This window comes from Marmota marmota, unplaced genomic scaffold (assembly GCF_001458135.2).
Source record: "Marmota marmota marmota unplaced genomic scaffold, marMar, whole genome shotgun sequence".
Lineage (NCBI taxonomy): Eukaryota > Metazoa > Chordata > Mammalia > Rodentia > Sciuridae > Marmota > Marmota marmota.
Genome location: NW_025999982.1, coordinates 20,870,840 through 20,898,365, shown reverse-complemented (window position 1 = coordinate 20,898,365; position 27,526 = coordinate 20,870,840). Strand labels below are relative to the sequence as shown.

Genomic DNA, 27,526 nt, shown 5'->3' with positions numbered 1-27,526 from the left:
CTAGAAAAAAGCCTCTTCCTACTTCACTGTAAAGTCAAACTGTTGAACTTGAAACACTGCTTCCAAGGCAACATTGAAGGGCATTTTAAAGCACTTTGGGTTCTTCTCATTAACGCCTGCATATCTGAGATTCTTTTGTTCCATCCTAGCATTTTAAAGTCACCTCTTTTCCTGGTTTGGAAAGGATGAGCATCGTCTTTCTCTTTGCTCATGCTGTCCCCTCCTCCCACCATGTACATTTATGTGTGTGAGTGAGTACATGACACCTTTGCAAACTCAGAGCACCACTGGGTGAAACTACCGAAGCCTTTAACGCCATCCTAACTTTCATCTTCCCACCTTTTTCGTAAAGCAACACTTATTTCATTTTAGCATTTATTGTTAGCTTTCTTTGCCTGGGACTTAAAACAATTGAAAATCAGAATCATAGCATTTCAGCTGCAGTTTTAACTTAAAGCAACACCCTGTCCATGAAATGAAGAATAGTTATAAAGTATTTATAACAAATGACTCCTTTATTCAAAGATATATCCATGTTTTACAGATACCCCCAGAAGAAAAACACAAATTAATAAGAAATAATAGATTCTAATTATCTACATGGCACTAAGATCAATGCAATAAATTAGATGTCTTAATTTTTAACATATGGCATAAATTCTTGTTTATAATCCCTAATTTTGAGGAATCCATATGTATTTTTAAAACAGCCATATTTAAAGCATCACTTATCTATTTTGAATTCTGATTTGAGCTAAAAAAATATTGAACTTGTGAAGTAGGAAAAAGTTAGCATATGCTTAGCTATTTTGAACCCTCTATAAAAAAAGTTTGAATAATTATAGCATAATTTTCAAGATAGAGTTTGGATAATGTAGTGCTTAGAGTATATGGTTGTCTGACAGAAAGTTTCACACAGCAGATGGCATGGATCATGGGAAAATATTTGAAAGAGCAACTTGAGAAAAGAAAAAGAAAGCATGTCACAATCACATGAGCAATGGAGAATTAAAAGGCTGAGTTTTATATTTTCTGTATATATACTTTATTTCCCATCTTTCATTGACCATGTGAATATATTTGGGGTTAGGGGAAGCAATTTAAACTAAATAAGTCAGAAAGTAACCTGGTAAAGAAGCTTCTATGATTTTCCATAGAAGGGAAAGGAAATGGAAAGGAATATTTTTGGTGACCTTTTAGCTGGAAATCAACTCCTTTCTTCCAAAATTATGGTGATTTTAAGGAAAATAACAGTAAACATTTTAAATTGTTTTTCAAAGTGTCCAATGCCTTTTCATAGGGGCTTTTTCTGTAATCATCACAGCCCTATTCCCAACAGCCAAGACAGCGAAAGTGCCCATCAATGGATGAAGATATAAAGAAAATGGCATATTATTCGGCCTTAAAAAAAATACTGTCATTCTCAACAAAAGGGGTGAACTCAGGAGGCATTATTTTAAGTGAAATAAACCAGTCACAGAAGGATAAGTATTTCACAATCTCAGTTATACGTATAATGTAAAAAAAGCCAAACTCATAGGAACAGAGAGCAGGATGGGGTGTGGGGACTGGACTGGTATTTGGGGAAAATGGGAAGATAGTGGTCAAAGGGCACAAACTTTCAGTTGAAAGATAGTTGATTCCTGGATATCTAATGAGCAATATGGTATCTCAAGTTAATTACACTGTATTGTTTACTTGAAACTTGAAAAGAGAGTATATCTCATTGTCACCCTTCCTACTCTTCCCACCTACCCATACACAGAGTAACCATGTGTTGATTAATTTGGTTGTGGTCATCATTATTCAAAGCATACTTATACAAAATCATCCCACTGTATCAATCACACATATGTAATTTTATTTGTCAGCTGTACTTCAATAAAGCTGGAAAAAAACTTAGGAAATATAAATTACATTACTCTTTAAAAATCATGAATGCACATTAGAATGGATATTAGAACTTGTAATTAGTAACCAAAGTTTTGCAAGATGAAACTGAAGTTCCATGAGGAAAGAGATTTTTTCCCCAAATCACATGAGCCCATGTTCCTTCCACTGAATTCTGTCATCATGTTTCTCATTTTTTTTTCAGGAAGAAGAAAAGTTAAACACTGCAGTAAGTACCAACTGAGATAAGGTCGTCCCATAATGGATCAGAGAACCAAAGACTAAACATATATACCACCTCTCTTTCTAATAAGAGGCCACGGAGAGTACAGCCTGAAAGTGAAGTGGACTATTTCGAGTGAGGAAGTATAAAGGGTGCAGAAGGTTAAGTAAGGGCTGAAGGAAGGAGACACAGATCAAGTTCTAGAATTTTCACAACTCAGTAGACTCCCAGCTCCACTGGAGCAGAGATGTTGCTTGGGGAATCACTCAGGCCCATTTCAGGGTCTGGCACTAATGTCCAAAGGTTAAATATTAAGAGTAGAGGTGTATGGGTTGAGAGTGGAGAGAGGTGGCAGCACCTCAATCATGAGCCATGGTGACATAGCAGAGAACACATACCAGGGAAGAGTAATGCCCAATTCTTTCTTCCCCTCAGTCCTGAGTTCTGTGTTACTTCCACCAACCAAGGCAGCTAAAGATTAATTCCATCTTAAGGTCCCAGGATAAGTTAAAGCAGAATTGCAAAGAGGAATGAAACTTTTTTTTAATGGGTTTTTAGTTTCAAAGTAGATTTAGTTAACCTATGGCAGAGTAATAATTTGAGATGCAAAACTTTTTGCTTTCAAAAATGTAGGACCTTAGATATTAAAATCCTGAAAGAGTACATAGTTGATCAGAACGAGACCATGCAAAGTGCTTGGATAAGGGCAGGAGATAGGGGAGAGGAAGGTGGAAGAGTTAGAGAAAAAAAAAAAAGAGATCAGAAGCCCCAGTGTGTCACCAAGAAAGGACTCCATACCCCACTAGCACAACTGGGCTGGGTCCCAGGTGGGACTCCTGAAAGTTAAAATAATCCCTGAGGTAGAGAGGATCTATGCACTGTATTCTCAAGTCAAATTAGCAGAAATGGCAGGATTCATAAGCATTCCCGTACCTAGTCTCCTATGGAAATCGCAGCCTAGAAAATGCTTTGCGAGTGTCTGCGAAAAATGCCTTAAAAAAAAAGAGGGACAGTGCTCTGACAAATATCATTTTGAGAGTAAAACATTTTGAAAACCGGCTTGATTTTTCAAATGTAAAAGATTTTTTGAGATTTAGAAGTCTTCCATTTCTCAGAATGATAGACAAATTCTAAGTGGGTAAGTAGGGAAAGTCGCTTAACAATCTGTTACTTGACCAGTTCCTGCTGATCACTGACTCAGAGCAGGAAGATAGGATGTTCTTTATAAAAGTACATCGAAAGATTAACTTGTGCTCTTCTCAACTCCTATGTGATTCAGTACTTACTTGAGGTACTGCCTGGTCTCTGTTAAAACAACCAGGAATAGACTGTGGTTTTATTATTGTGAGAAACATGTTGTAGCGGAGACATCCTAAACACAAATTTCACCAATTCCTAACTTATTGACTCTAAAAACATCTACACATTTTTGAATTTACTATTTTAAAATTCTGAACATATTGTACACAAACTATGACTTTTTACAGCATTACAAAATTGTTCATGTTACAACATTTATATATTTAGGTATATTAAATGCAGGATTTATATTGTCTGTGTTAATAAAGTATTACATTTTAAAAATCATTTTATAGTTTTTAACATACTGGAGTTTTGTTCTTTTGAAACTATTAGTATCATAACAAGGAAATTAAATGAAATGGTTGATGTTCTGCAATGAAATTATATTTTATATACAGAGCTTGTCACACAGTCCCACATCAATTTCCGGAGAGAGATTTTAAAAAGCAAAAAGCCCAAAGTTTATTGCAAGGATTATCCCAGAGTCTTTCGTGATTATGAAACAAGTGAATCAAAGTGCAATGTCTTCTGTACAAAGAGAATGCAGATACAGTAAATCTAAAACAGGAAAGATTACCAAAGGCATCTTCGTTTTCATTGTGAAAAGTCTCTTCATTTAAATTTTGGGTTGCCTACTTAGCCTGCTTCTTCAAGATATTTGCAGCATAAATAGTTGGAAAATTTGCCCATGTGAAAAGAAAAAGAAATATCTTAAGAAGCAAATACCAGAACTCTTACAAAGAGTGTTAAATATGTACGTACTCATGTATATATTTATTAGTCCTTTGCACGCACACACACACACACACACACACATACACATACACACAAATTTGGAAAGAAATTATCTCTTCCCCTAGTCTTTTCAGTAGAAGGCAAAGCAAAACAAAATTATAGCTATTCAAAGGGAAATAGTGATAATAAATTATACTGATGATTTCTCAATACAAAAAGGGAGTGAATAGAAATTGATATTTTAAGAAAAAAAAAGCCAAAATAGGAAAAGATTTTCTACCTAAATAGTTAATCCAAATTGGGGGCTGGGACTGTACACACACACACACACACACACACACCATAAACTATCTGGAGATGGGTTTTGTCATTATTGACTTAAAAATAGATGAAGACTTTTCATCTCTACAAACATATAGCCTAAGTATTACTTACTTCCCACCTTATTTGAATCATCAAAAGATGTAAAATATCCAGAAGAGCTCTAATAATATTTAAAACCATGATTAAGATATCAACAGAGTTTCAGGAAAAGAGGGTACCTTTACTTTAGTACAACCTCATGTACCAAACACCTTTATTTTGCAAATAAAGACAATATGGTCTAATATCAGGAATGACTTCATCCAAAAACATGCATTTTAAGGGTTACACAGGTTGTCTGAATTTTTATTTATTTATTTATTTTAGTTGGTCATTCCAAAACCCAACTCCGGAAATATAAAAAGGAGGGGAAAATGTCTACAAAGGGCGGTGAGGCCATAATTTTACAAATATAGCCAGAATCAATGAAAATGTATGTCCCTTATCAAATAGGGCTATTGTTATAAGAAGAGGCTACATGGGACAATATTTGGAATGTGGGCACTTCCATATATGGAGGCTTACCTTCTCTATGTAAATCAAATAGGGAAAAGTTCTTAGGAAACAAAAAGAAGGCACCCAATCAGTAAATGAAAAATCTGCAGCAAGGATAAAGTATTGACTTCCTTAGAATAGTAGTGGAACCAAGAGACTACTTTGTCAAGGATTCAACTCCAACATCATTGCCATTTCTGGTTGGAGGAGTCTTTGTTGTAGGCACCCATCATGTGCACTGTGGGGTATTTAGAACCAATATTCTAGCCCAATCCCTTCATTTCACCAATGAGCTTCAGGTTTTACAAAAAGCTAGCAAACCTCACAGACATGACCAGAAGATACTTCAAAGTTCTTGCAGCAAAACTGAGCTACCCCAATCTCCTTGTGGTTCTATTGCACATCAAAATGAAGAAAGTTATTAGGACCTGCCTGGACATGGTTTCTGAAGTGGGGAGGTAAAACTAGCCTGACTGCAGCAGTCTACAATGGATCAGTCTAAACAGCAGCCTACCATGGAAAACTGAGTCTCCAATGATGAAGCACACCTCTGTTTTTCTGAACATACCCAATGTAATAAATGTCATATGTATTTGCTTTTATTTGAGCAGATAAAATCTGCTAAGCCTCCATACTTTACTAGGTAAAGTTAACTGACAATCTACTTCTGCATAATTTGTTAACTTTTTTATCAAATGAAATTTTCTATTTGCAAGGAAAAATAAGGTAAAAATGACAATAAAGACCTAAAGATCAATGAGACAAGTTGCTATCTGGATACCTGAGGTAAAACTGATTAAATTTCACTTAGGATCCCCATACTTGGATATTAGATTACTATTTTTGAAAATGCTAAAAGTCAATCAGTTTCTCTCATCTCTTAAAAAATAACCAATTTTGAACTTAGAGACTTAATACAATCCTTACTTTCCATGCAGTCTTTGAGACAGAGAAAAATACATTTCTTTTTTAATACTGTTTTCTATTTTCCTATATATGTTTATTTTAAATAACCTGTTTTCCTAGCCTGATTTCTACTCTCCATAGGCTAGACTTCCCATGCTTTCTTTCATATTTTTAAATGAAATTCAAAAAGTTTATTTACCAGCTTTAGTCCCCCATTTCTATGCATTCTTTTATGTCTCTTCTTATTCAGATTTACTATTTCCCTGTATAAAGTTTCTGCTTTATGTCTCTTGTATCACAAAAAGGAAGAGAAAGTTCCCGTCTCTTTTCATATAGCTAACTCATCCTCAATGTCTTGTTGTGACCTTCACATTTTTCATCAAAGTCTAATCTCACAGACATTTTAAAATATGTAACAATCTCTCTAATGTTTAGAGATTATAAATGTTTCAAACATGTCAATTCTAGTGCTCATGTTCAAAAGTGCCTCCAAATTTTATTATGTCCTCTTTGCATTCTGCCTTGATTCTAATTCTCATGTGTCAAAGAAAATGTGCAGCAGAGAAGAGAAAATCACAGACCTTTGGCTGATTGCATTGCCTAGGTACACTGAATGTAATGATTGTTAACAATCATCTTTAAAATCACCCCAAAGAAGTTGTGAAACGAGACTGTGTAGAGAGGGGAGAAGTGGGTGGCTACACGCAATGAGAGGGAAGCATCTTATATACTGATAGAGGAAACCATGCCAGAGGCATGCAGTTTTTGCCTATGTACTATCTATTCACAGATTGAACTTGACTTGAAGTTCAAGGGGAAGTTTTGAAGTAGAGATTTCTCTGAAGAAAAATATAGAATACATCTTTTTTCTTACCAAGAAATAAAATTCTTTAACTTTCTAGTCTTTCAATAACATTTATTTTGTATATTACTTTAAATTATTTTTACAGAGTAATGCACTCTATTTTGAAATTCTGTTTCATATTTTTAGAATAAAACTGATGCAGCCTTTATAATTGCTATTTTAATGAGTTTTTATTTCAAAACCAGGGTTTACTCTACATGAGATGTCCTAAATATGAATGAAGATGTGCAGGGAGTCTGGAGTTAAAGAAGTCCAGAAGGATACACTTGGCATGAAACTTTAAAATTCTCACTGTTTCCCAGTGGATTGAGGAGCTATCAAGTGGTATGATGCTACATATCCACCAACTAGCTGTTAAGCAACTATGCTTTAAATATCATTATGATAGAAATGGCAAATAGGTCTTCGTTGAGTGTTTGCTTTTTTTAAAGCAAGTAAAATTCTCGGAGATTCTTACCCCTACATAAGTTAGGGAAAGACAGTAAAAAAAAAAAAAAAAAGAGAGAGATCCCTTATTGTGGGCAACTGCAAAGGAAGATTGCAATACTTTAGGTGTGACCTTCCAATTTTGATGAGTACACAGTTCAAGAGAAAGTTAATGTCAAAAAGAAAAAAAGATGAAAGTTTAAGTATAAAGAAGTAAGCCTAGCTAATTATATCCTGGAAGAGAAAGCAAATATTGTTTCAAAAGGAGAATTTTTAAAATATATACAAATAAACACATTATTTTATTGTATTGTTGATAAATTATTTATTACATATAGTGTATAACTTGTTGATGATGAATTTTCTATTACCTCACACATATAAAGGGAGGAAACAAAGGAGGAGAAGGAGGGAAGGAAGGATTGAAGGATGGAAGAAAGGAAAAAGTAAAGAAATTCTAAGTCCTACATTTCTTGAATGAACAAAACAGCATAGTTAAACTTAGAGAAGCCAAATTTCTGTTCTTAAATTTTCCACAAGAAATATTAAGTCAGTCTCTCTCTCTCTCTCTCTCTCTCTCTCTCTCTCTCTCTCTGTNTACATATTTGCATTGGCAAGTAGAGGTCTCTCTCTCTCTCTCTCTCTCTCTCTCTCTCTCTCTCTCTCTGTACCAGGGATTGAACCAAGGAGCACCTAACCATGGAGCCACATCCCCAGCCATGTTTGTATTTTATTTAGAGACAGGATCTGGGCTAAGCTGCTTAGGGCATTGCTAAATTGTTGAGGCTGGCTTTGAACTCACGATCCACCTGTCTTAGCCTCCTGAGTCATTGCAATTAGGGGCATACAACTGCTACCAGCATTAGTTTCTTTTTAAAACACTCCAGCAAGTCCCTTAATTGTTTCTAAAGGATAAAGCTTATTTAAACATTTTATCTGAAAAATATTTCTTAGTAAAATTTTATCAATGATAAAAGATAAGTTATGACCAAATAGGATAAGCCATTTTGATTGAAAAATAAATGTTGAAAAAGTGGTAGTTTGTGACAAAGTCAGTGTCATTCAGAGTAAAAAGCAATATTAACACATGGGTGACATCAGGATAGGAAGTTGAAGGTCACAGTTATAATTTGATGAATTATTACATGAAAAGATAAAAAGCATTCACATAAAAATCAAGATTGATTGTCAAACATAATTTGGTAGGGAAGGGAGTTAAGTTGGATGTCTAAGAAAAATAAGAAGAAAACAACAAATGAAAAGACTACAAAGAAGAAAATTCCTTATAATTATCTTTTTAGTTCTCTCTGAGTAGTGTGGAGGAAATTCTGTAAATGGTCATTTTAATACAAAAATATGTCTACTACTTCACTGAAACTGATTTAAAAATAAAGATGAAGAGTCATATACACTGGGTAGCATTTTCTCATTAAAAAAAGGAAGAAAATATTTCTCTGAAAAATCAGATTCTACATTTAATTCCACCCCAAATCTTCCTTATGTAGCTATCTATAGCTTTAAGAAAGTAAGGATATCACTAATATGGGGGTGTTTTGCTAATTTATAGAGAAAGAGACCATTTTACATAATACTTTACATAACTGAAATTAACCATTACTTTTTCTATTGAATTGGAAATCTTCAGTGAAGAAATTACCTTTATCTAGTCAGATACCTTAAATGATCAGAAAGCAATGGATATATTTTACACACTCACAAATGGTATAAACTAAAAGTCATTTGGCTCCTGAGTGTCTTCATTCCCATCAAAGAACTGATTTTCTGAAACTATACACTCTGATGCCCATTTGTATAGTTGATTCTATTAACTATTTTCTAACTCTGCCTTTAATTATCAATAGAAACATGCTTCAAGGCACGTTATCATTTAAATCTCATCTGTTTAGGGTGGGTGTAAAGATGTTTTTTTAATAATTCTAAAGGACAATAAATTGATGCAATAACGAATTTGAAGATAATTTCAGAAAAGTACAAGCTTCATTTATAAGAGTATCTATTTAAAAAATCCATCCACCTACTATAGAAGGAAGCTTGCTGGCTTATGCCATTTTGATGTAAAAGTTGTTAAATAATAAGTCTCAATTACTTGGTTATGCATTTGGTTTCAAACTTTGCTTTTAGTATGGAGAGGCTGTTCCCAGGCAAATTTTCAGCTCATAATCAGTTCAAAAGGCTTCCTGGCTGTACCTTTCTGAACTACAATAAATACATCTCTGTCCAGTCTCATCATCTTTAGCATCTGACATTCTGTAGCAGAGAGTTTTGAAATCATATTTTATGGCAGTAAATCTGCTAGGGAAAATTTATTGACTTAACAATCCCATCCAACATCTCCTTTCATGTGGAACTGTCCCCAGTACAAGGCAGATTAGTGAATGTGAGCTGCTTCAATTTGGCCCAAATGTTTGGCAAAAGAATTTTCTATTACATGGGTGGGTGAGATCAACCAAGTTTGGAACCATTCAATTTATTCTGTGGCAACAGTGTAAGAGAACACGACGGTGACTACAGCTGAATTTGAGTACACTTTCTTCTATTGAAGCTCTGATGAAGTAGCTATGCTGAGATGATAACTTGTTATTACTCAATTTATTTTTTAAGTAGACTGAAGTACCTACATTTTGGTATCTCCTTCCATCATAGATTCTAGGCACAATTGGATGGTAGTTTGAGCTCAATATAAAGAAGCCAGTTAATAGTTAATATGCAATTTCCTGTGGCCCCAGGATCAATCATACATTTCCCTCATACAAGGTCAATAAATAAGAACAGTGGACTCTTCTATTTCACTTTTAAGTAGTATGCTAGACTTATTTCAATTTTTACAGTCTGCAATCTCATGTAACTTTCAACATTCCACACTGAAATAGGAATACAAACAAAAATAAATTGGTTTAAAGAAAACAAATAATATTACGTCTGTGGCCTCTTCATATTTGCAAAATACGTGACATATTCAACAAATATCTGAAAATAATAGATTATGATGCAACATATACAGAGATGTAAACTTGTTATAGAGTTAGTAAAAGCAATGAAAAGAAATGGCAATTCTTTCTAGTGACAAGAATTTCCTGCTCTTGAAAATAGAACTCGTCATTTCAGAAGATTAGTAAATGCTGATAAATTATAGTTAGATCAACTTGATATTCTGCAAGGACTCTTGTTTGAATTAAATGCAAAAATTTAAATTATAAAGAAGAATAAAATCATTATTTTATAACATTAGATCATATTTTGAGGAATGTAAACTACATGGATAATAAATGGAATTGAATTGCTGGACAGTTTGTTTTTCATATAAGTACTAGATTGCTTTTATAAGTTTTATAAGGATCTCACACTAAAACTTCACATTAAGCTTTTAAAATATTAGTGTCAAGCAAGCAATAGATATTTTGTAGATATTTTTATTGTTGATGAAATATGCTTTCCTAACAGGAATTTTCATTTCTGGTATGTGTAGAATTAATGAAGATAACTTATAGATCAATAAGATTTCTCTATTTGAGTATCATATTTTTCCATAGAATAGAAGTTAATTGCCCTAATTATCATTTTAATGATATTAGCGCCTTCTAAAATATTCAAACTTATCAAAATTACAGCAGTATCACAAAATATATATAAATAAGTGGAAAATACTTTCATCTTTTCTTTTTTTGGTTGTTTGTTGTTGTTGTTTGTTTTTAGGTAGGGACTCTATGATGCCCTGGTTGGTCTGGAACTCCTACACTCAAGTGATCCTCCCATCTCAGCCTGTCAGGTTGTTGAGACTACAGGCATGCACCACTGCACCCAGCATTATCTCCATTGCATAGATAAAATCAATGGTGAATCATGAAAAAATATTTAAAATTAACTTTTTCAAGGCTGCAAAGAATTTCAGGTCCATCTATGGTTGATCATAGACTTAAAGTAATCCAGATTTTAGAATTTAAACAATCTTTAAAAGTACCTGATCTGAGAATTTCTTTTAAACATTAAGACACTAAAACCAAGAAAGATGAAACAATTTGTCCAGAGTAATAGAGCTGATAATGTAGCAGATAAAATCTTCCTTAAATATCACAGATACGACAGTAATTTATATTTTTATCAACCCTGTTAATCATTATTTTTAAATAAGAGTTTATATTCCTTTATAAATCTATTTAGTTACAAATTTTAAATGTGATCATTTTACATGTTGTGGTTATATCCAGAAACTTACATTGTTCATCTACTTAATAATGCTGATACACAAGGTAGAGCCCATGTCCTTTGCTTGCATTTTAATAAGACAATGATGTAAAGTTTCTCTTTGCTATCATTTATGAAGCTTTATGTGGCACATAGTACATTCCTAAATATCTTATAAAGCCCCCAGTGACAACTTTCCATTATCCCTCTCCAACATACAGCATATACAATGGTAATATAATTTTTTGCACACAAACAAAATGACAGCAAAGCATTAAGATGACTGGAGCTCCCATCCTGGAACTAGTTCCACATGATATAGCAGACTGCATCATTTCTACCAATCTAATAGGAACCCAAACTATTATCTACTGTAATATATCAAATGTAAAATACTGCATTTGTCTCTTCAGAAGGAAGCAGTACCTTAGATATAAGAATGCACCACCTGTATGACCCACCCAACCAGTGATTTGATGTTTTCATAGATATTAATATCTTGGTCTCACAAACAATACCAGCTCTACATAGAAATTTTCACAGAAAAAAAATGGAGATGCTTCATAATATATCCTGGAATTACATAAGAATTTCTATTTATTTTTTCAAAATTGATTTTTTTCTTACCAAGGATACTCTAATTAAATGCACATTTCTTCCACAAAGTATGATGATAAAGACATTTATGTTTTATGTAGTAATTTATCAAAATATCAAACATTTTCTCAAGTTTATGCTCACCTGTTCAGAAAAGAGGTCACTGTTATCTTCCAAGTATTTACTGAAAGGGTTGGGTTCATAGACTTCCTCTTCTTTTTTCAGTAATATTTTGGATTTTACAGGTACTGGGCGAATTACTCCAGGCTTAGTCTTCATGAATGATAAATTTTTTAAAAAATAGAGAAATAAATACTGTTAAAGTCACAAAAAATATAATTTTAAAAATATTTACAAATATATTTTAAAAAATATTTACAAATATAATATTAAAAATATAAGTTTACAAATATATTATAAGCAGCCTGGAAAGCAAATGGTTTTAACTAATGTAGCTTTAGTTGGAAGTTAATTATGATTATTAACTAATCATAATCAATTAGTTGCTTGATTGTGGCAGCATTCAAATTGTAAAGACCTACTCTCAGACTGTGGTAGTGGCTCAGCACTATAGCACTTGCCTAGCAGTATGAGGCCCTGAGTTTGATTCCCAGCACTACACACACACACACACACACACACACACACACACAGTCTGTTACAACATTCAAAATGCAAATTCTCTTCATTTATCAAAACAAACATGTTATTCTTCCCTTGGCAGTACATTTGTTCAACCAATATTTCATTTGATAAATATTTATTGAGATCCTTCTCTGCCAGTTTTCATTCCAGGCATGACAGGATACATGACCTTGGAACAACCACCAAGTCTATTACAACTTTCGTTTTCCAGAAACTATTTCCCATGTCCCCCAATACACAGAGAAGGGCCTTCAGAAGACATATATGACAACATGGGGGTGACTAGCAAATACATTTTTCCTCCCCAAAATGTGATGTAGGGATTTAAATTGCCTGTATCACTGGAAAATAGAAACTATAATGTCAGTGTGGGAACTGTGAAAAGCCTTACTTCAACTTAAAATGTGGATCTACTGAAATCAAGATTAGAGCAAAGCACAACAAGAAGAAGCTCAGAGTGACACTTGAGACCTTCCAGAACTGAGTCCTCAAACATTCCTGGTATCCAACTAGATTTCCTATACTGAGTTTCCCTAAGACTTTTGTGTATTTGTACACTAGATTCCCCCATTTTCTTATATCTAACATTTTTTCTATAATTTGAAAATCAGAAGAGCTTTATTTTCTATGTTATTCTCTCAAGATTCATAACTTGTTCCCTATGTTGATTTGACAAAATATAAGAGAGAGAGAGAGAGAGAGAGAGAGAGAGAGAGAGAGAGAGAGAGAATGCTCTGGTTTGAGGCAATTTCAAAATGATGTTTCACAGACTCTAAAACCTTGATACACTGTAAAATGTCACAAAATGATTGATAAGTTTCCAAAAGCATCCCAAATAAGAATTCCATAAAAAGTTGAGCCACTTTTTTGGAAAATAGTAAACTAGCTCTTCTCAGTCCATTTTGATGTTCACAAGTTAAGCCTTAAGGACCTACATCTATATCTCTTCTCCATTAAATCACCTTGAATAAATGCCGTTCTGTGATACCTTTTCCAATTGATATTTTCCCAGTTGTCTTCATGTATATGCCAACTGGGGAAATAAATACAGATTGAGAAAAGTGTCTTTCTTCCTTGGCTGAGGAATATCTCCTATTTTAAAAACTTTGATTTCTCTCAAAGGGGAAAAATATGGCAAGTAATATGCAATATTTCATGAAATCACACAGTTAAGTATATGTATGACAGTGATATTTTTCCAATAAATATAGCACAAAAACAAAGCCCAGGCCATAACTGATATGTACAGCCACCTGTGATAAGAAGATGCCAGATATCTGGGCCACAATCTTCAGCCGTACAGACTTCCTGCCTCCCTTTTCCATTTGATTTTCTGATTAATTTTTGCCTCCTTCCACTCCTACTCCTGAAACTTCTCCTTCTCTTATATTCCTTTGTGAAATCAATACAGAAAATAAGTGCATTTCTACCTCCCAGGGCCTACAAGGATCTAAAACCAACACGGAACACTAGGATTTCAGGTCAGTATCAGTGTGCAGAGAGAAGAAATCTGGCCAGCAGCAGCACTTGACATGGTCAAAGGATCTCCCTGTCAGAAAAACATGACTGCCTGGTCCCTGTCTTGCTAGAAGACAAATGTTTTGATTTATATTGCCTAGGAGCCTTTCACTCAGATCATCTGACTTGTGATCAGCACCCTCCAGAATGAGATCAGAAAGAGACTGTTGGGATTGGTTAGATATCAGAACCCATTATGAATGCTTTGTATTTGTTTTTCTGCTAGCTTTTATGTTCCTTGGTTCCTATGAGTTTCCTGGATTTGATGATTGTCTACCATCAAAGACCATGCCCTATTTCCACGACCAGATTTTCCACATGCTCTTTTCTTGGAATCTGTGCCCCACATTTAGTCTGACTGAAGTCTGTGGACCTTCCTCATCCTACATTGTTCTTCATACAGTTGCCCTGATTATTGAGTTCTATTATTGCCTCTTTTCTTAGTCTTGTTTTGCTTCTGCACCTTAACTCATTGGTATAGTGGTTAGTATTTCATAGTCATGGAAGTCAGGTCAAGACAAAAGAAGACTAGATATAGTTTGCCTTTGACTTTGTTTATGCTTCCCTTCATATGACCTTTTACTATAAATTCCAAGCTCAACTCTCTTCTCTCTCTCTCTCTCTCTCTCTCTCTCTCTCTCTCTCTCTCTCTTGCGTTAGAAATTGAATCATGCATCCTCCACAAAGCACAGTACACAGCAAATCATGCTCATAGAAGCCTCTGCACGTTGCTCTTGTTCTACATGCTTATTAATCCTTATAAACTCTGTGTGAAGTTAAAGACCGTAAGTCACATGTCAAAGTCATGTCGTTAATATGTAAAGTCAAGGTTTAAAGCAAGGTCTGGTTTGACTGTCAAACTTGTGATTTTAATTATTCCGAAGTGGGGAGAGAGAGAGAGAATAGTAGAGATAGAAACTTGGCCCATTTTGAGATAGGCAGCTCTTTAAAACTTCTGTTGTTCAAATAGCAAAGCCTTGTATTTTTATACTTTTGGTTCCTTTTAAATTCATTGCTTCTGCTTATTTTCACTGCCAACTGCCATATCCTTGATTGTAGCCATTGTTGCCTCTTTCTATGTCATTTTAATTTTCTTTTTACCAGACTTCCTAAATATTTATAGAGTACTGTGGACCCTGAAAAGTTTAAGTCCTTATGAATATACAAATTCATTCATCCGTTCATTTACCTGCCTGCTTTTATGCATATACATGCACACACACAACCTACTCCACCTATAAAGACTATTAACATGTGGCCAAGACATCAAAATTTAATCTATTCCCAAGCAATAGAATGATATTGGTAGGGAGAGAGTATCAAAGACCAGATGTCAGGTTTTAAAATGCAGTTAATAGACTATATGACCTTAGGAAAGCCATTTGACATGTCTAGACTTACTGCTAAAGGGTTATAATTCTACTCCATGATTTTGCCTTTTAATAATGGATAGTGACACATTTTATTCCTTATTGTCTTGCTGCCTCAGGGATCATACCATATAGAATTATTGCATATGGTTTATTTCTACATATTCAAATCCATAACAGTCTCAAAGCACATTTTAGAAAGTTTATAAAATAGGACTATTAAAAAACTGGTTCAGTTGCTGACACACATGAGGCTCTTTTGGAATATTAGCTTCCTTTCTGTTCTTCCTAATACCTTGTTCCTCAGTGTCAAATGGTCATGTAATGTATATTTGCTAAAGCCTAAATTGCAACACACAGTAAACTAATGCTTCTTTCCAAGAAAAGAGCTGTCTGCTAGTACCTTTCCACTCAAAATGGGGTCTGTAGGCCAGCAGTGTCAAATCCCCAGGTCCCATTCTAGACCAACTGAATGAAAATATGCATTTTAATAAATTCCTAAGTGATTCATGTGCACATTAAAAATTAAAAGGCCTTGTATTGGAGTTCATACCATTAAAATGTGCTGTTTACCAAGATATAGATCTTTCCTGGGTTACCATCCTAAAGACTATTTCTTTGGTCTTCTGCCTCCAGACAGAAAGGAAGCCTTTAGAATAAACTGTCCTTTATTAATTTCTAATCTACACTGCATTCTTTGTATAATTACCTGTTATCTTTGAACTTCTAGTAGACGTTCTCTTGAAGTGCTACTTGGATTTTGGCAAATCTGATTTGTTAAATTTGTATCCATATGAGTATGAAGAAAATTAGACTGATCAAGTTAGAAGAGTCTATAAAACAGCATTACTATAAGATTGTCATTGCCCAATATTATTACAACTTAACTAGCCCCCAAATAGCCATTTCTCATTTTCATCTGCTTTAGCGTTTGTAGAAGAACTAGAGTCATGACGTAATGTTCTGTTTAATCATGTCAGGAAAGTTATTCCATAATTTTCTTTCCAGCTTAAGAGGATTTTTTTTTAAAGAACCTACTCTCATAGTTAATAAATAGGGCACAGAAAAAACAATAGTATTCTTCCAATAAAAGATATCAGTTCATTGTGATGAACTTACTGAGAACTGATTCACACTGGGCATAATCATTTTTGAAGTGCCTCCAAGACAAAGGAATTGATTTGCAACTCTGAAGCACATCTCTGTCAGATGCTCTCCAGTGTCATTTTGCAATTGAGACCGAGTCTATGTCGTAAACTATAATATCTACTGAGATGAATAAGATTCAACTCTTGTTCTCAAAGGCTTTACAACCTAGTTGAATAAAGCACAGAATGACTATAGTATGGATCACATCATGTCATTCATCTCTTAAGTGATGTACTTAATTCCAGGTCAAACCATGTAACCTGAATTCTCAAACTCCCCCAGGCTTCTCCTTATCACTCAGAGTGAAGTCCAAAACCCTTGCAATACCTACAAGGTGCCATATAACCTGATTGTTCCTGTCCACAACCAGCCCCTCCGTTTCCAGCCTGAGGTCCTACCAGCTCCCTGTTGTCTCTCCTTCTCTTCACTGTAGCTCACACACTGTGATACTCCCTTCTCCTGGACTTTGTGCTTGTTCTTCCCTGTGTCTGGAACGTTTTTATTCCTTTCCAGGTCTCCCTTTCTCTCCTCTTCAGTCTCTTCACCTTATTGAGCAGGTCTTTCCCAGTGATGCATATAAAATAGCAATCCCCCACCCCTTTACATGCCTGTTGTTTTTTTTTTTTTTTTCCTAGAGCCTTTGCCACCATCTGACAGATGGTTTTTGTACTCATTGTCACAAATCTTTGTTTTATTCACTTTTAAAGCCCCAATACCTAGGATCATACCTGGCAACTAGTAGATCTTCATAAATATTTGCAGAATAAATAAATTAATGGATAGGCAGAAGCCTAGTACACTGGTTATTATCTAATAAGAAGGCTGTAAGAGTTACAGATTGACAACTTGGAGTGTCCCATTATTTTTCCTGCATTTATTGACTTTCTGATTACAGTAAAACCCAGGAAGAAAGTCTTGGCAATATAGAAGATCCTCATGGCCCTTCACAAATAAAGACCAGAGAAGGAAAGTGAGTTGGTGTGCTTCTTCTTCAGAGATAAGTGTGGAAGACTGAAGTCATCATCTCTGAGAGACAGAGAAAGTCAAAGCCAGACCTGACAAGATTTTCTTCTTAAAAGAAAAGAAACTTTTGTCATCCTCCTTCTGTTCACAGATGATAAGCAACAAAACTCAGCTCCAAAAGACAATGATGTATATTTGTGGAGGAATTCAAGACTGAAGAGTGGAGTGGGGTTGAAGAGATCACATATGACTCTATTGTTAGGAGAAAAAGCCTAAGAGCTAGACTGAGTACAGTTCTGGGGCTCAGGAGCAGGTTTTAATGAGCTACAGAACACTAGTATAAGCCTACTGTTTGCTTGTATTCATGATCCATCATATACACACTTACATTGAACACTGCTACTAAGGGTACTGTAAAAGTAGATATTTTTTTCTCATTCTTGGGAACTTATAATCATAATTCTATGATGGTAAACTGGTACTACCTCTGACTGGAGACCAGAGTAAAAGACTGACTGCCAGCACTGATCTGGTAAATTCACCATCAATATTTTAAAATAATGGCTTCTTAGAGCAACATTTTTTCTTAAATTAGTAACTTCAACTAGTGGGCTGATGTTTTTAATTGCCTATGATTACAGTGGTAAGCTCTAAGGTGATGTGATAGGGTAAAAAGAGAGAAAAAAGATAGGGCCAGCATTCAAGATTTGTTTTTTTGGGTTTTTTGTTTGTTTGTTTGTTTTTTGTTGTTGTTGTTTTTACCCCAGCTTTCCCTTTGGAAAGATAAGGTACGTAATGAAATAGTAAGAAAGTGACACAACTGCATCCAGCAAGTTCTTTGAGCCTGGATAGAAATTCTACTCATTCGATGGATCAGAGTTTGTGAAAGTGCCCTGGTTGTCTCTTTTATCCATTTGCTTCAGTGTCTTCTCTTCATTCTCCAATGTCATTTTTTTCTTTAGAATTCCCATGGCAAAAAGCTTGTACAAACTCAAAAGCATTCTATCACACAAGGCTGGAGACAAAAGCATGATCCAAATTATTTCACTGACTCACTCATTTAATTAATAAATACTTATTGGCTCTAATTATTTTAAAATTAATAATAGTATATGCTTGAAGCAAATACTTAAGCTTTTTATCCTTTAAAAAAAATACCTCAAATATCTCAAAATTCTATGGTGTACAGTAAAGCTCCCAAGACTGAAAAAAATAATAAGATTTTTATGCCATCCATTATCATGAGATCATTGACATGGTATGTAAACATCTGCACTTCAGGGTTTTTTTTTTTTTTTGTCAGAATAATGAAAATACTTTTTGCCAAAAAAACCACAAGGTGACTACGAGAATCCAATGAGCTAATATACATGACAGAGCTTTATAAAGAAATAAAATCAAAAAAGAAACTTATAAGACAAAAATATGTGTCTGTGTGTGTATATATATATATATACACATATACATACACATATATACATATACACACATTACATTTATAAATACGGAATGTTGACTGTAAATAATCTAAAGGAAAGTGACTACTCAGTGTGTTTCTTTTTTTCGAAAAAGTTTTACAATTACCCTATAGTGAGTGTATAAAAATAAACATACAAGGATTTCAATAATTGTGAGCTCAAGAAACATTTTGTGGAATATACAACAAAACAGACTGGCCTAATTGAAATATTTCAGTGATTAAAGGAAAGACACTGGCATGACTCAACCCTGAGGAGGAGTACATGAGAAATGAGGTTGCTCTCAAGTGTGTCATGTCAGGGGAAAAGTGGTCAAGGAGAAACTGCCTTTGAGCTTGAAGAAGACATCAGCTCTACACAAAAGCTTTCAGGGTGGAATATTCTAAACAACAGAGATTTTAAGGACTCTCAGAAGAATGACTCATACTTCAGTACAGCAGGACACATCAGCTGGCATTCAGAACTAGGGACAAAGTCTCTGTGAGTTGAAGTACTCTTCTTTATAATGTTCCAGTAAGTTGCATTTTGCTTTTACCTGTATATAGCCATGTCGCTTATTTTTTCATATCTACTGTTGTTTACTCTCTACATTCAGTATTCTATCCAGGACAATAATGAACATTCATAATGGCATGAAATTTCAAAAGCAAAAGCCAAATGTCATCTAAACTGGGCTCCCCTGTTGCTAAGGAAGACCAGAACTTACCCATCTTGTCCAACCTAACTTGACTTCTTGGGCAGAGAAAAGAGACCTCACCATCCTTACTTAATACTTTGATGATTCTGTTTGGGAATTAGAAAAGCTTTATCTACAGCCTAGATCTTCCCTTCCATCTTACTCTTTTTAACATACTAGAACTACACTGTCCATAGATGCCAGACCTCAGACTTCCCCTTTTCATTAACTAATCATATGTTTCATGCAATGCAAAAACAGCCAGCAGAGCTAGACATGGGAGGTGTTCAATAAAGGTAATACTTCCACAAAGGCCCAATTTTCCAACTTCCTCATCAGTACTTTCTTATTCTCCTTGAATTGTTTAAAATTAACAATATTGCTTTCTCTTTGAAAGTCACACAGAACAAAGATGAGCACTAACACTGTGACCCTGGATGATCTGTTCAAACTATGGGAGCCCCCATTTCTTTCTTGTCAAAGGATTGTTCATATTACCTCTTCATAATTCAGAGATTTCAGGTGCAATAATAACACCCTCCTTGTCTACAGGACTATATTGATAACTTCACATATTGTGAAGTGTAAGACTGACAATAACCCATCCAGGTTGACAGAGTGGTAATTCCAACCTCTAGATTGTAGGTGGGAAATTTCTTTCCAGATGTGATCTATGACATTGATGTTTAAGAGAAGAACAATTAAGACTGGTGAACCAGATTCATAATGGTCCCTGAAATTGTCTCCAGAGCCTGATACTAAATCATCTGGCTTCCAGAGTAAACAGTGATTTTTTTTTTTTCCATACTGGGGATTGAACCTATGCCTCACACATGATAGGCAAGTGCTCCTCTTCAAACTCACATTGAAAATATTTTGAGAGTTAGGGTCCTGGACCTATTTCCTTCCAATATTGAATTGACACGGTTGCAATAAAAGCAAGCAAATAGATAAGCCAAGTTGAAAAATAAAAACTCATGAAATAAATGATATACTGCATATTTAAAAAGCCAAATCTCAAAAATAATTTGAGATTTGTATTGAGCTTGTGCTATGATATTGATTTTATATACTTTCACTCCAGCCAATTTACTATGCTTCTCCCCTAAAATAGACGACAAATAATTTCAATATAAACTGCTTATTTTATATAAAATCACTATATTTACTTATGTAATTTAACTCTATTATATAATACATTTCTAATAATTTTGTTTTATGTGCTATACAAACATACTATATATCATACTATACATACATATAGAAAAGATATGTATAGCTATAGTTTTCGGTGGACACAACATATTTTTTTATTTTATTTTTATGTGGTGCTGAGGATCGAATCCAGCGCCCCACGAACGCCAGGTGAGTGCATTACCGCTTGAGCCATATCCCTAGCCTCATAGTTTTTTTTTTCAAAGACATCTCTTTTTATTCATGTTATTTTGAACTTAATCCTGAACATCATTCATGATGGCAAATACTGAAAACTCATTTATAAAAAATGAAAACCATTAAAGCTTCATAAATTATATTACTTAAGAGTAATGTACAATATTGCATTCAATGATTTCCACTCTGATACATCTTATTTCCAAAAAGCGTGAATACAGGTTTAATGTCATGATATAGAAATCAAAGTGATAAATAATTGAAACAAATGATTATATCAATCGAAGAGAGTGAGAGTAATTCCTTCAGAAACCTACCTATATCTCATGGACATTTTGAGATTAAAATTTAATTTAAACCTTGGTTAAGAATTGCCTTGAACTCATTAGAGAAAATGTTTAAAGTAAATGCAAAAAAATCATCGTTAAAGCAAAAACATTTTATCCCTGCCCCACCTCCCTGAGAACATAAGTGCAGGAATATTTTATTAAGAAAAAAATAATTTGTTTTTAATTCACAAGGAGTTGTTTTCACTATGTCTCAAAATCATCATGTATATACACATATGTATATATATAAATATATACATATTTGCTTCTTTGAAATAATTTCTTAAAGTATTAAGCTAAGAATTTACATGTATTAATACACACGCATTTATTTCACCAACCATCTTATCTCTATTATACTTTGCTGAATAGAATTTAATAAAAAAAATATCCAAAATGTTCTCGATTCCCATACATTACTCTCAAGCAACAAATGTCATTATTTTAAAAATTAGTAATATTTCCATACTAAAGTGGGAGCTATTCAACTTCATTATGCTACTGCAGTGCTTGTTACCATAGCAACTCCTTCATTTGCTGTGTTAGTAACCATAGATTCTCATCACAGTCCTGGAAGGGCTGGAAAGGACATAACTGAATGCTCTCAGGTTCAGCTAGAAAATTGAAACCCAGACTCTGATTTCTTGTGACTTACCCAATGTCAGCACCGTAGTTAGGGTTAGAGCAGAAGTATCAGTTGGGTTTTCTGATACCCAATCTATCATTCTTTCAAGTATACCTTATTGTTTCCCTCTGTTCCCCCAAATGATACCAACATTACACAAACACATGCTATTTTCAGAATCAGTCTATACTTTTTATGATTTCTCAATTTACAAATAAAAAATATTGCCCTTTTGGCAGGACACCAAAAGAATTGCTTGAAAAAGGGAAAAAGTCAGTATTAAACTGCTTTATTAGAAATTTTCATTAATTTTACTGAAGGTATCTATTGTTCAGGAACATATAATATTTTAGACAATAAAAATTTGAAAATGTAAAGATAATCTTTAATGAATGATAATCTAGGAAACTTATTCCATAATTTTAATTGGCTCATCACTATAAGAATAAGAAATGGAAAACACTAAAAAAGAGATAATTCTCCTCTTTAATCTAATTTTTATAACAAATAATAAATTCTAGAGTTTAGATCTGTTTTGCCTGATGCAGCCACTGCTGTGAAGGTCTTAAAATGTGACTAGTTTGAGATTCTTTACATATGTAAAATACACAGATTTCAAAGACAGACTTCCCTCACCATGCAAAAATTTATCTTGCATTAAATAAATATATCATTGAAATTGATGTTATCTTTTTATTTTTTAATACAACTACTAGAAAATTTTAAATTGCTTACATGGTTTACACTTATCAAGTCACATTGTATTTGCTTTGCTCAACACTGGGCTAGACCATCCACATACTAATCCTCCTGTGTGAAATTTTGTTTCTCATTTCTACAAACCCAAAAATTATCCTATGCATTCAATTGTGACCTTCTCCTCAAGTCCTTCAGGATTTCCCTCATGAAGAGGTGAACTCTCTTCTGTAAATTCCAGTAGTGTTTTTTCTCCAACCCAACTCCTTCTAACACTACAACTTGAATATAATTTACTGGCAAGTAGGTCTATGTATGATTTTATGTAAGTTTGTCTACTGACCAAACAACCACCATGGGGATTTACTAAAGCATCAGTAAATTTTTAATAGACAAGCACGTGAACAAACTTATATACAGTAAATTTATTCTCAATTCATTTTCCCTCAGATAAAATTGTCTTGAGAAATCAAAATTTTTAGAAGTAGGTCTATGACTTTGTAAGAAAATACATACCAGTTGACTCTCAGACACTGTAGAGGATGGTGATGAGAGATTTGCCTGCAAAACAAACAGTATATCTTAGTAAAATAATATATCTATATTTTAAATATTTGAAGGTATTTATTATTAAAGTAATGTAGGCCTTTAAAAAGTATAAAGAAAAAATAAAAGCATGCTAACAAGAAATGATTTTTAACAATTTGGTACATTGCCTAAAATATTTTTCTATACATTTTATTCAGAGTGAATATGGTATTTAATATGCTGCTTTTCCCTCTTAATGTAAGTAATATCACATGCCATCAAAAATTCTTCAGGTTTACCTACTATTTAACTTTTTTCATTTTATATTTTACTTACACATATGAACATTGTTGACATTTATACAAATTTTGTAAATATTTTTTCCTTAAATTTTCTTTACATAAAAAGGAAACTTAAGTTTCATGACTTCAGAATGGAAATGATTTGGTTTTAAACTATTAAACAGCATATTAATATTGTTTCTTCATCATTGATTCCTGTATTTTATTCTTCATCTGAATTTAATTTCCTTAGTTTAAAAAAAAATTCTATTTTAATAAGAACATTAAGCTAAAGACCGACCTCTTAATAAAATTTTAATAATACAGTACTGTTGACTATAGGTACACTATTGTACAGCAGATCACAAGAACTTTTTTCAGTTGCACAAGTAAAAACTTGATGTTCATTGATTGCTAACTTCCCATTTCTCTCACCACCTTAGTTCCCTTCTTACTGAAATAAATTCATTGATAATTTTTCTCAGATTTTACTGTCTTTCATTTTTTTATCTGAAAATGTTTTTAGTTTATTTTATTCTCCCATGAGAGTTCAACAGGACACAGAATTCTAGCTAATGGTATCTTTCCATCTTTGGAAGATACTTTCCCACTAGTTCTAATTTCTTTTGCTGCTGTCAATCTGAATGCCATAACTTGGAGGATCTTCTGTCTTTACATTAGGTTACTGTTTAACATTTTTCTTCATGACCTTATTGTAATAAGGTGTACTGGGCAGGGGATGTGATTAACAGAGGCTGGGGACAGGGAAGGTGATGGGCAGAAGGGGAAAGAAAAGAAGATATTGAGCTTGAGAGAAAGAAAGATGTACAGAGTTTTAGTTGGGCTGAAGGAACAAGTTCAATGAATTATTGCACTGCATTGTAGCCACAATGAATAATAATGCTTCAAAATTACTAAAATATGTTTTAAACATTATTATCATAAAAAGTGATAAATTGATGAGGTGATAGGTTTGCTAGTTAGCTTGATTGAATCTTTGTATAATGTATAAATAGATCGAACCTCACATTGTACCCCATAAATATTAATTGTTATCAATATTAATTATTACCAATCAAAAACAAATAGAAGCACAATTTTTTAAGACTTAAAAACTAAAAGAACAGTCAAAATTATGGAAATAAATTTTCTGACTTCAAAGAAAATATACAGTAAGGTTATGTAAGAACTAAAAGAGTTAGGGGAAAGACTAAGGGGAAAAAGTAAGGATTTAAAATTCATTAAAAAATAAATTACTACACAAGGCCACCACCTGTACCAAGCTAGCTTGGATGAAACCATCTTCATCTTCCATAATGTCAGATGCACACAAAGTACAACCAATTTCTTTGGCCATTTTCTTGAGATGCTTTTCCTTGCAACTCATGTTTGATAGTCTAACACCATAGGAAAAAGAGAGGAGGCCTAAAGTGTTTTACATACAAACTCTGCTCTTCCTCCCAGATAGTTTTCTTCCATTCCCCTGTCAAGTCCTTTCACATACATACACACTTCAGAAAAATTTCTGAACAATGAGACTGGTTCACATACTGGAATTTCTTGCTTAAATTGTACACAGTTCTTCGTGTTATTCATCAAACCTCTACCCTAATCCTATGGAGGCAGATCTGTGGAGGTGGATTTTAGTCACCTAAGATCTATGACTGCATTAGTGTACTTTGCGTCTGAAACACTCCAGCATAGCAATATTTCCAAGCATAGCAACAAGAGAAGTGTGTGAGCTGGCTAAATTGGAGAAGATGACCTTTGTTTGAATACCTGTATATGTAGCAGGAAATATTCTTAATAAAGTTCGACATATTTTCCAATATATTGTGATATTTTGGAAGAAATATGCTTTCATTGTTATGACATTTTCTGTCCCTCGAGCTCATTAAAATGAGATCTTACCTGTATACTAATATTTAATAAGCCTATCTCATTTATTTCCCTGGCACTTAAAAGCAATTCATGAAATATAGAGAATTTATGGAATAAGCTGTTATCAATAGAATATGATTCCATCCAAGGGTATTTTGATAAATAGCAATATTGGTTCTCTTTTTTTGAGGTTGCTTTTTATTAAGAAAGCATACTGTGGTTTTGAATTATATGAATGAAATGAATTTAAACTGGTAGCAGTGAATGAAAATAATAAACATTTACAAAAGCCATCATAACATGGAGAAAAAGAATCCCTTCCAAAAAGGATTCCCTTCTAAAACTGATAGAGTAAACAGAAAATAAAATACAAATTTCAATTAAAAAATCATTCCTTTATGTAGGGTAAAAAAAAAACTACTTAAAACTGTTATGAGAAATAATCACTCATATATTATCTGATAAATTATGAGTTAATAAACATGAAAGCAAGTGATTTAAAAGCCTGAAAACCTAAATGTATTATCATTTTAATTGTTAATAAGACCAGATAGTATTCATTCCAAGTTTAGACTAATGGTTATTAGTCATTAAGATATAATTTAAACCCAGAATAATTATACTAATGGATACAAGTCTTTAAAAACTCAAACTATTCTCAGCTTCTATAAGCTCAACAACATCAGTGGCAGAGGTTTTGTCATGGAGCAGACCTAGGTTGTATTTTGCTTAGTCTGCGATTTCTGAGGCTTATTTTCTCCCTCTGTAAAATGGAAATTCTGTGATGATAACTCCCACCTCGCATGACAAGGTTGTGGTTTAAATAAGACAACATTTACTAATTTAGTACCCACTAAAAATAAGCAAAACATTGATGATAAATTAATTGACTGCAAGTAGCCTAACAATTGCTATCTATTCAATGTATTATTAGCCTAATTTTATTTATATTACACTTAGGAAAATATCAATTAAGTTACTTTAAAACCATCATTCAAGCACACTATGAATTGAAGAAAAGTTTGGCTTTCATCTGAATAGATGGATTACTGACTCCCAGCTTATCTTAAAACATATACTGTAAAATATCACAAAATGTTCAAAAAAGAAGTAGAGTAATATTGTATTGCAGTGACTTTCTTTTTAATTTTCCTCCTTCCTTTCCTTGTTTTGAGAGAAATCATCCTTTCATCCAAAGCCCATAAGGATGAATCATTATACAATTTCCTATTATTTAATTAAACCATTACAATCTCTCTAGGAAAACTGTAAATCCTATGAACATACCAATAGATTGAAAACTAACAACTTTGAAAGTTTGTTTTAACATCCATCAGAAAGTTCTCCTCTCTTTCTACAAGAAAATTACTTTGCTCATTTTCTATTTTCATTTCATACTGTCTGTCTCCTCCATTGGAAAACATGCTTCAGAAATAGGACCTTATTATTGTATTTGTCCCTTTCAACCCAGTGACTCCTCAGTGACCAGTACATGGCAGATCCTCAATAAACATATTTGTTGAATCAATGAACAAAAATGGAAAACTGAATAATGGAGACAGAAAAATACCAACTAGCATTTTTACTGGTAATGATCCATGTACTATATATGAATCTTTTTATGAGCCTCAAGAATAAGGCTTTGGGATGGTCAGTGCTAATTTGCTGAGGATATGCTCAAATGTAACAGACATTTTTCCTTGGCTCTACTTCAACTCTTCTCTTTGTTCAACCTCCTCTGTGGTACAGGAGTTGGTATACTGTACAATTCCTGCTTTTGAGCTCAATCTATGAATCTATACAAAGTTAGTGACACACAGATCTCTAGCAGGTATCTACTCTTCAGACACAAGGTAAAATAAGCCATCTACCCCAAATCAGGCAGTTATCTGTGATATACACTTGGGTCTAACCTACTAAATGCCTCCACGTTTTTTAAGCATTACTCCAAAGGGCTCCCAATAATAATGAAATGTCGCAGTGAAATCTT

General features: G+C 33.6%; 1 protein-coding gene across 32 annotated transcripts in view; it reads right to left on the bottom strand.

The window, feature by feature from the left end:
- Positions 1-27,526, bottom strand: part of LOC107143675 (muscular LMNA interacting protein) — a 251,194-nt gene that overhangs the window by 69,801 nt on the left and 153,867 nt on the right. For 30 of the 32 annotated variants that reach the window (XM_048805513.1, XM_048805514.1, XM_048805489.1 and 27 more), the window contains 2 exons: positions 23,363-23,407; positions 12,150-12,278 (listed from right to left, as the gene is read on the bottom strand). In XM_048805513.1, the coding sequence (XP_048661470.1) occupies positions 12,150-12,278; positions 23,363-23,407 (174 nt within the window). Of the gene's footprint in view, positions 1-3,589; positions 4,063-12,149; positions 12,279-13,563; positions 14,623-23,362; positions 23,408-27,526 lie in introns of those variants that run through there. The other 2 variants (XM_048805507.1, XM_048805511.1) reach the window with 2 other exon arrangements.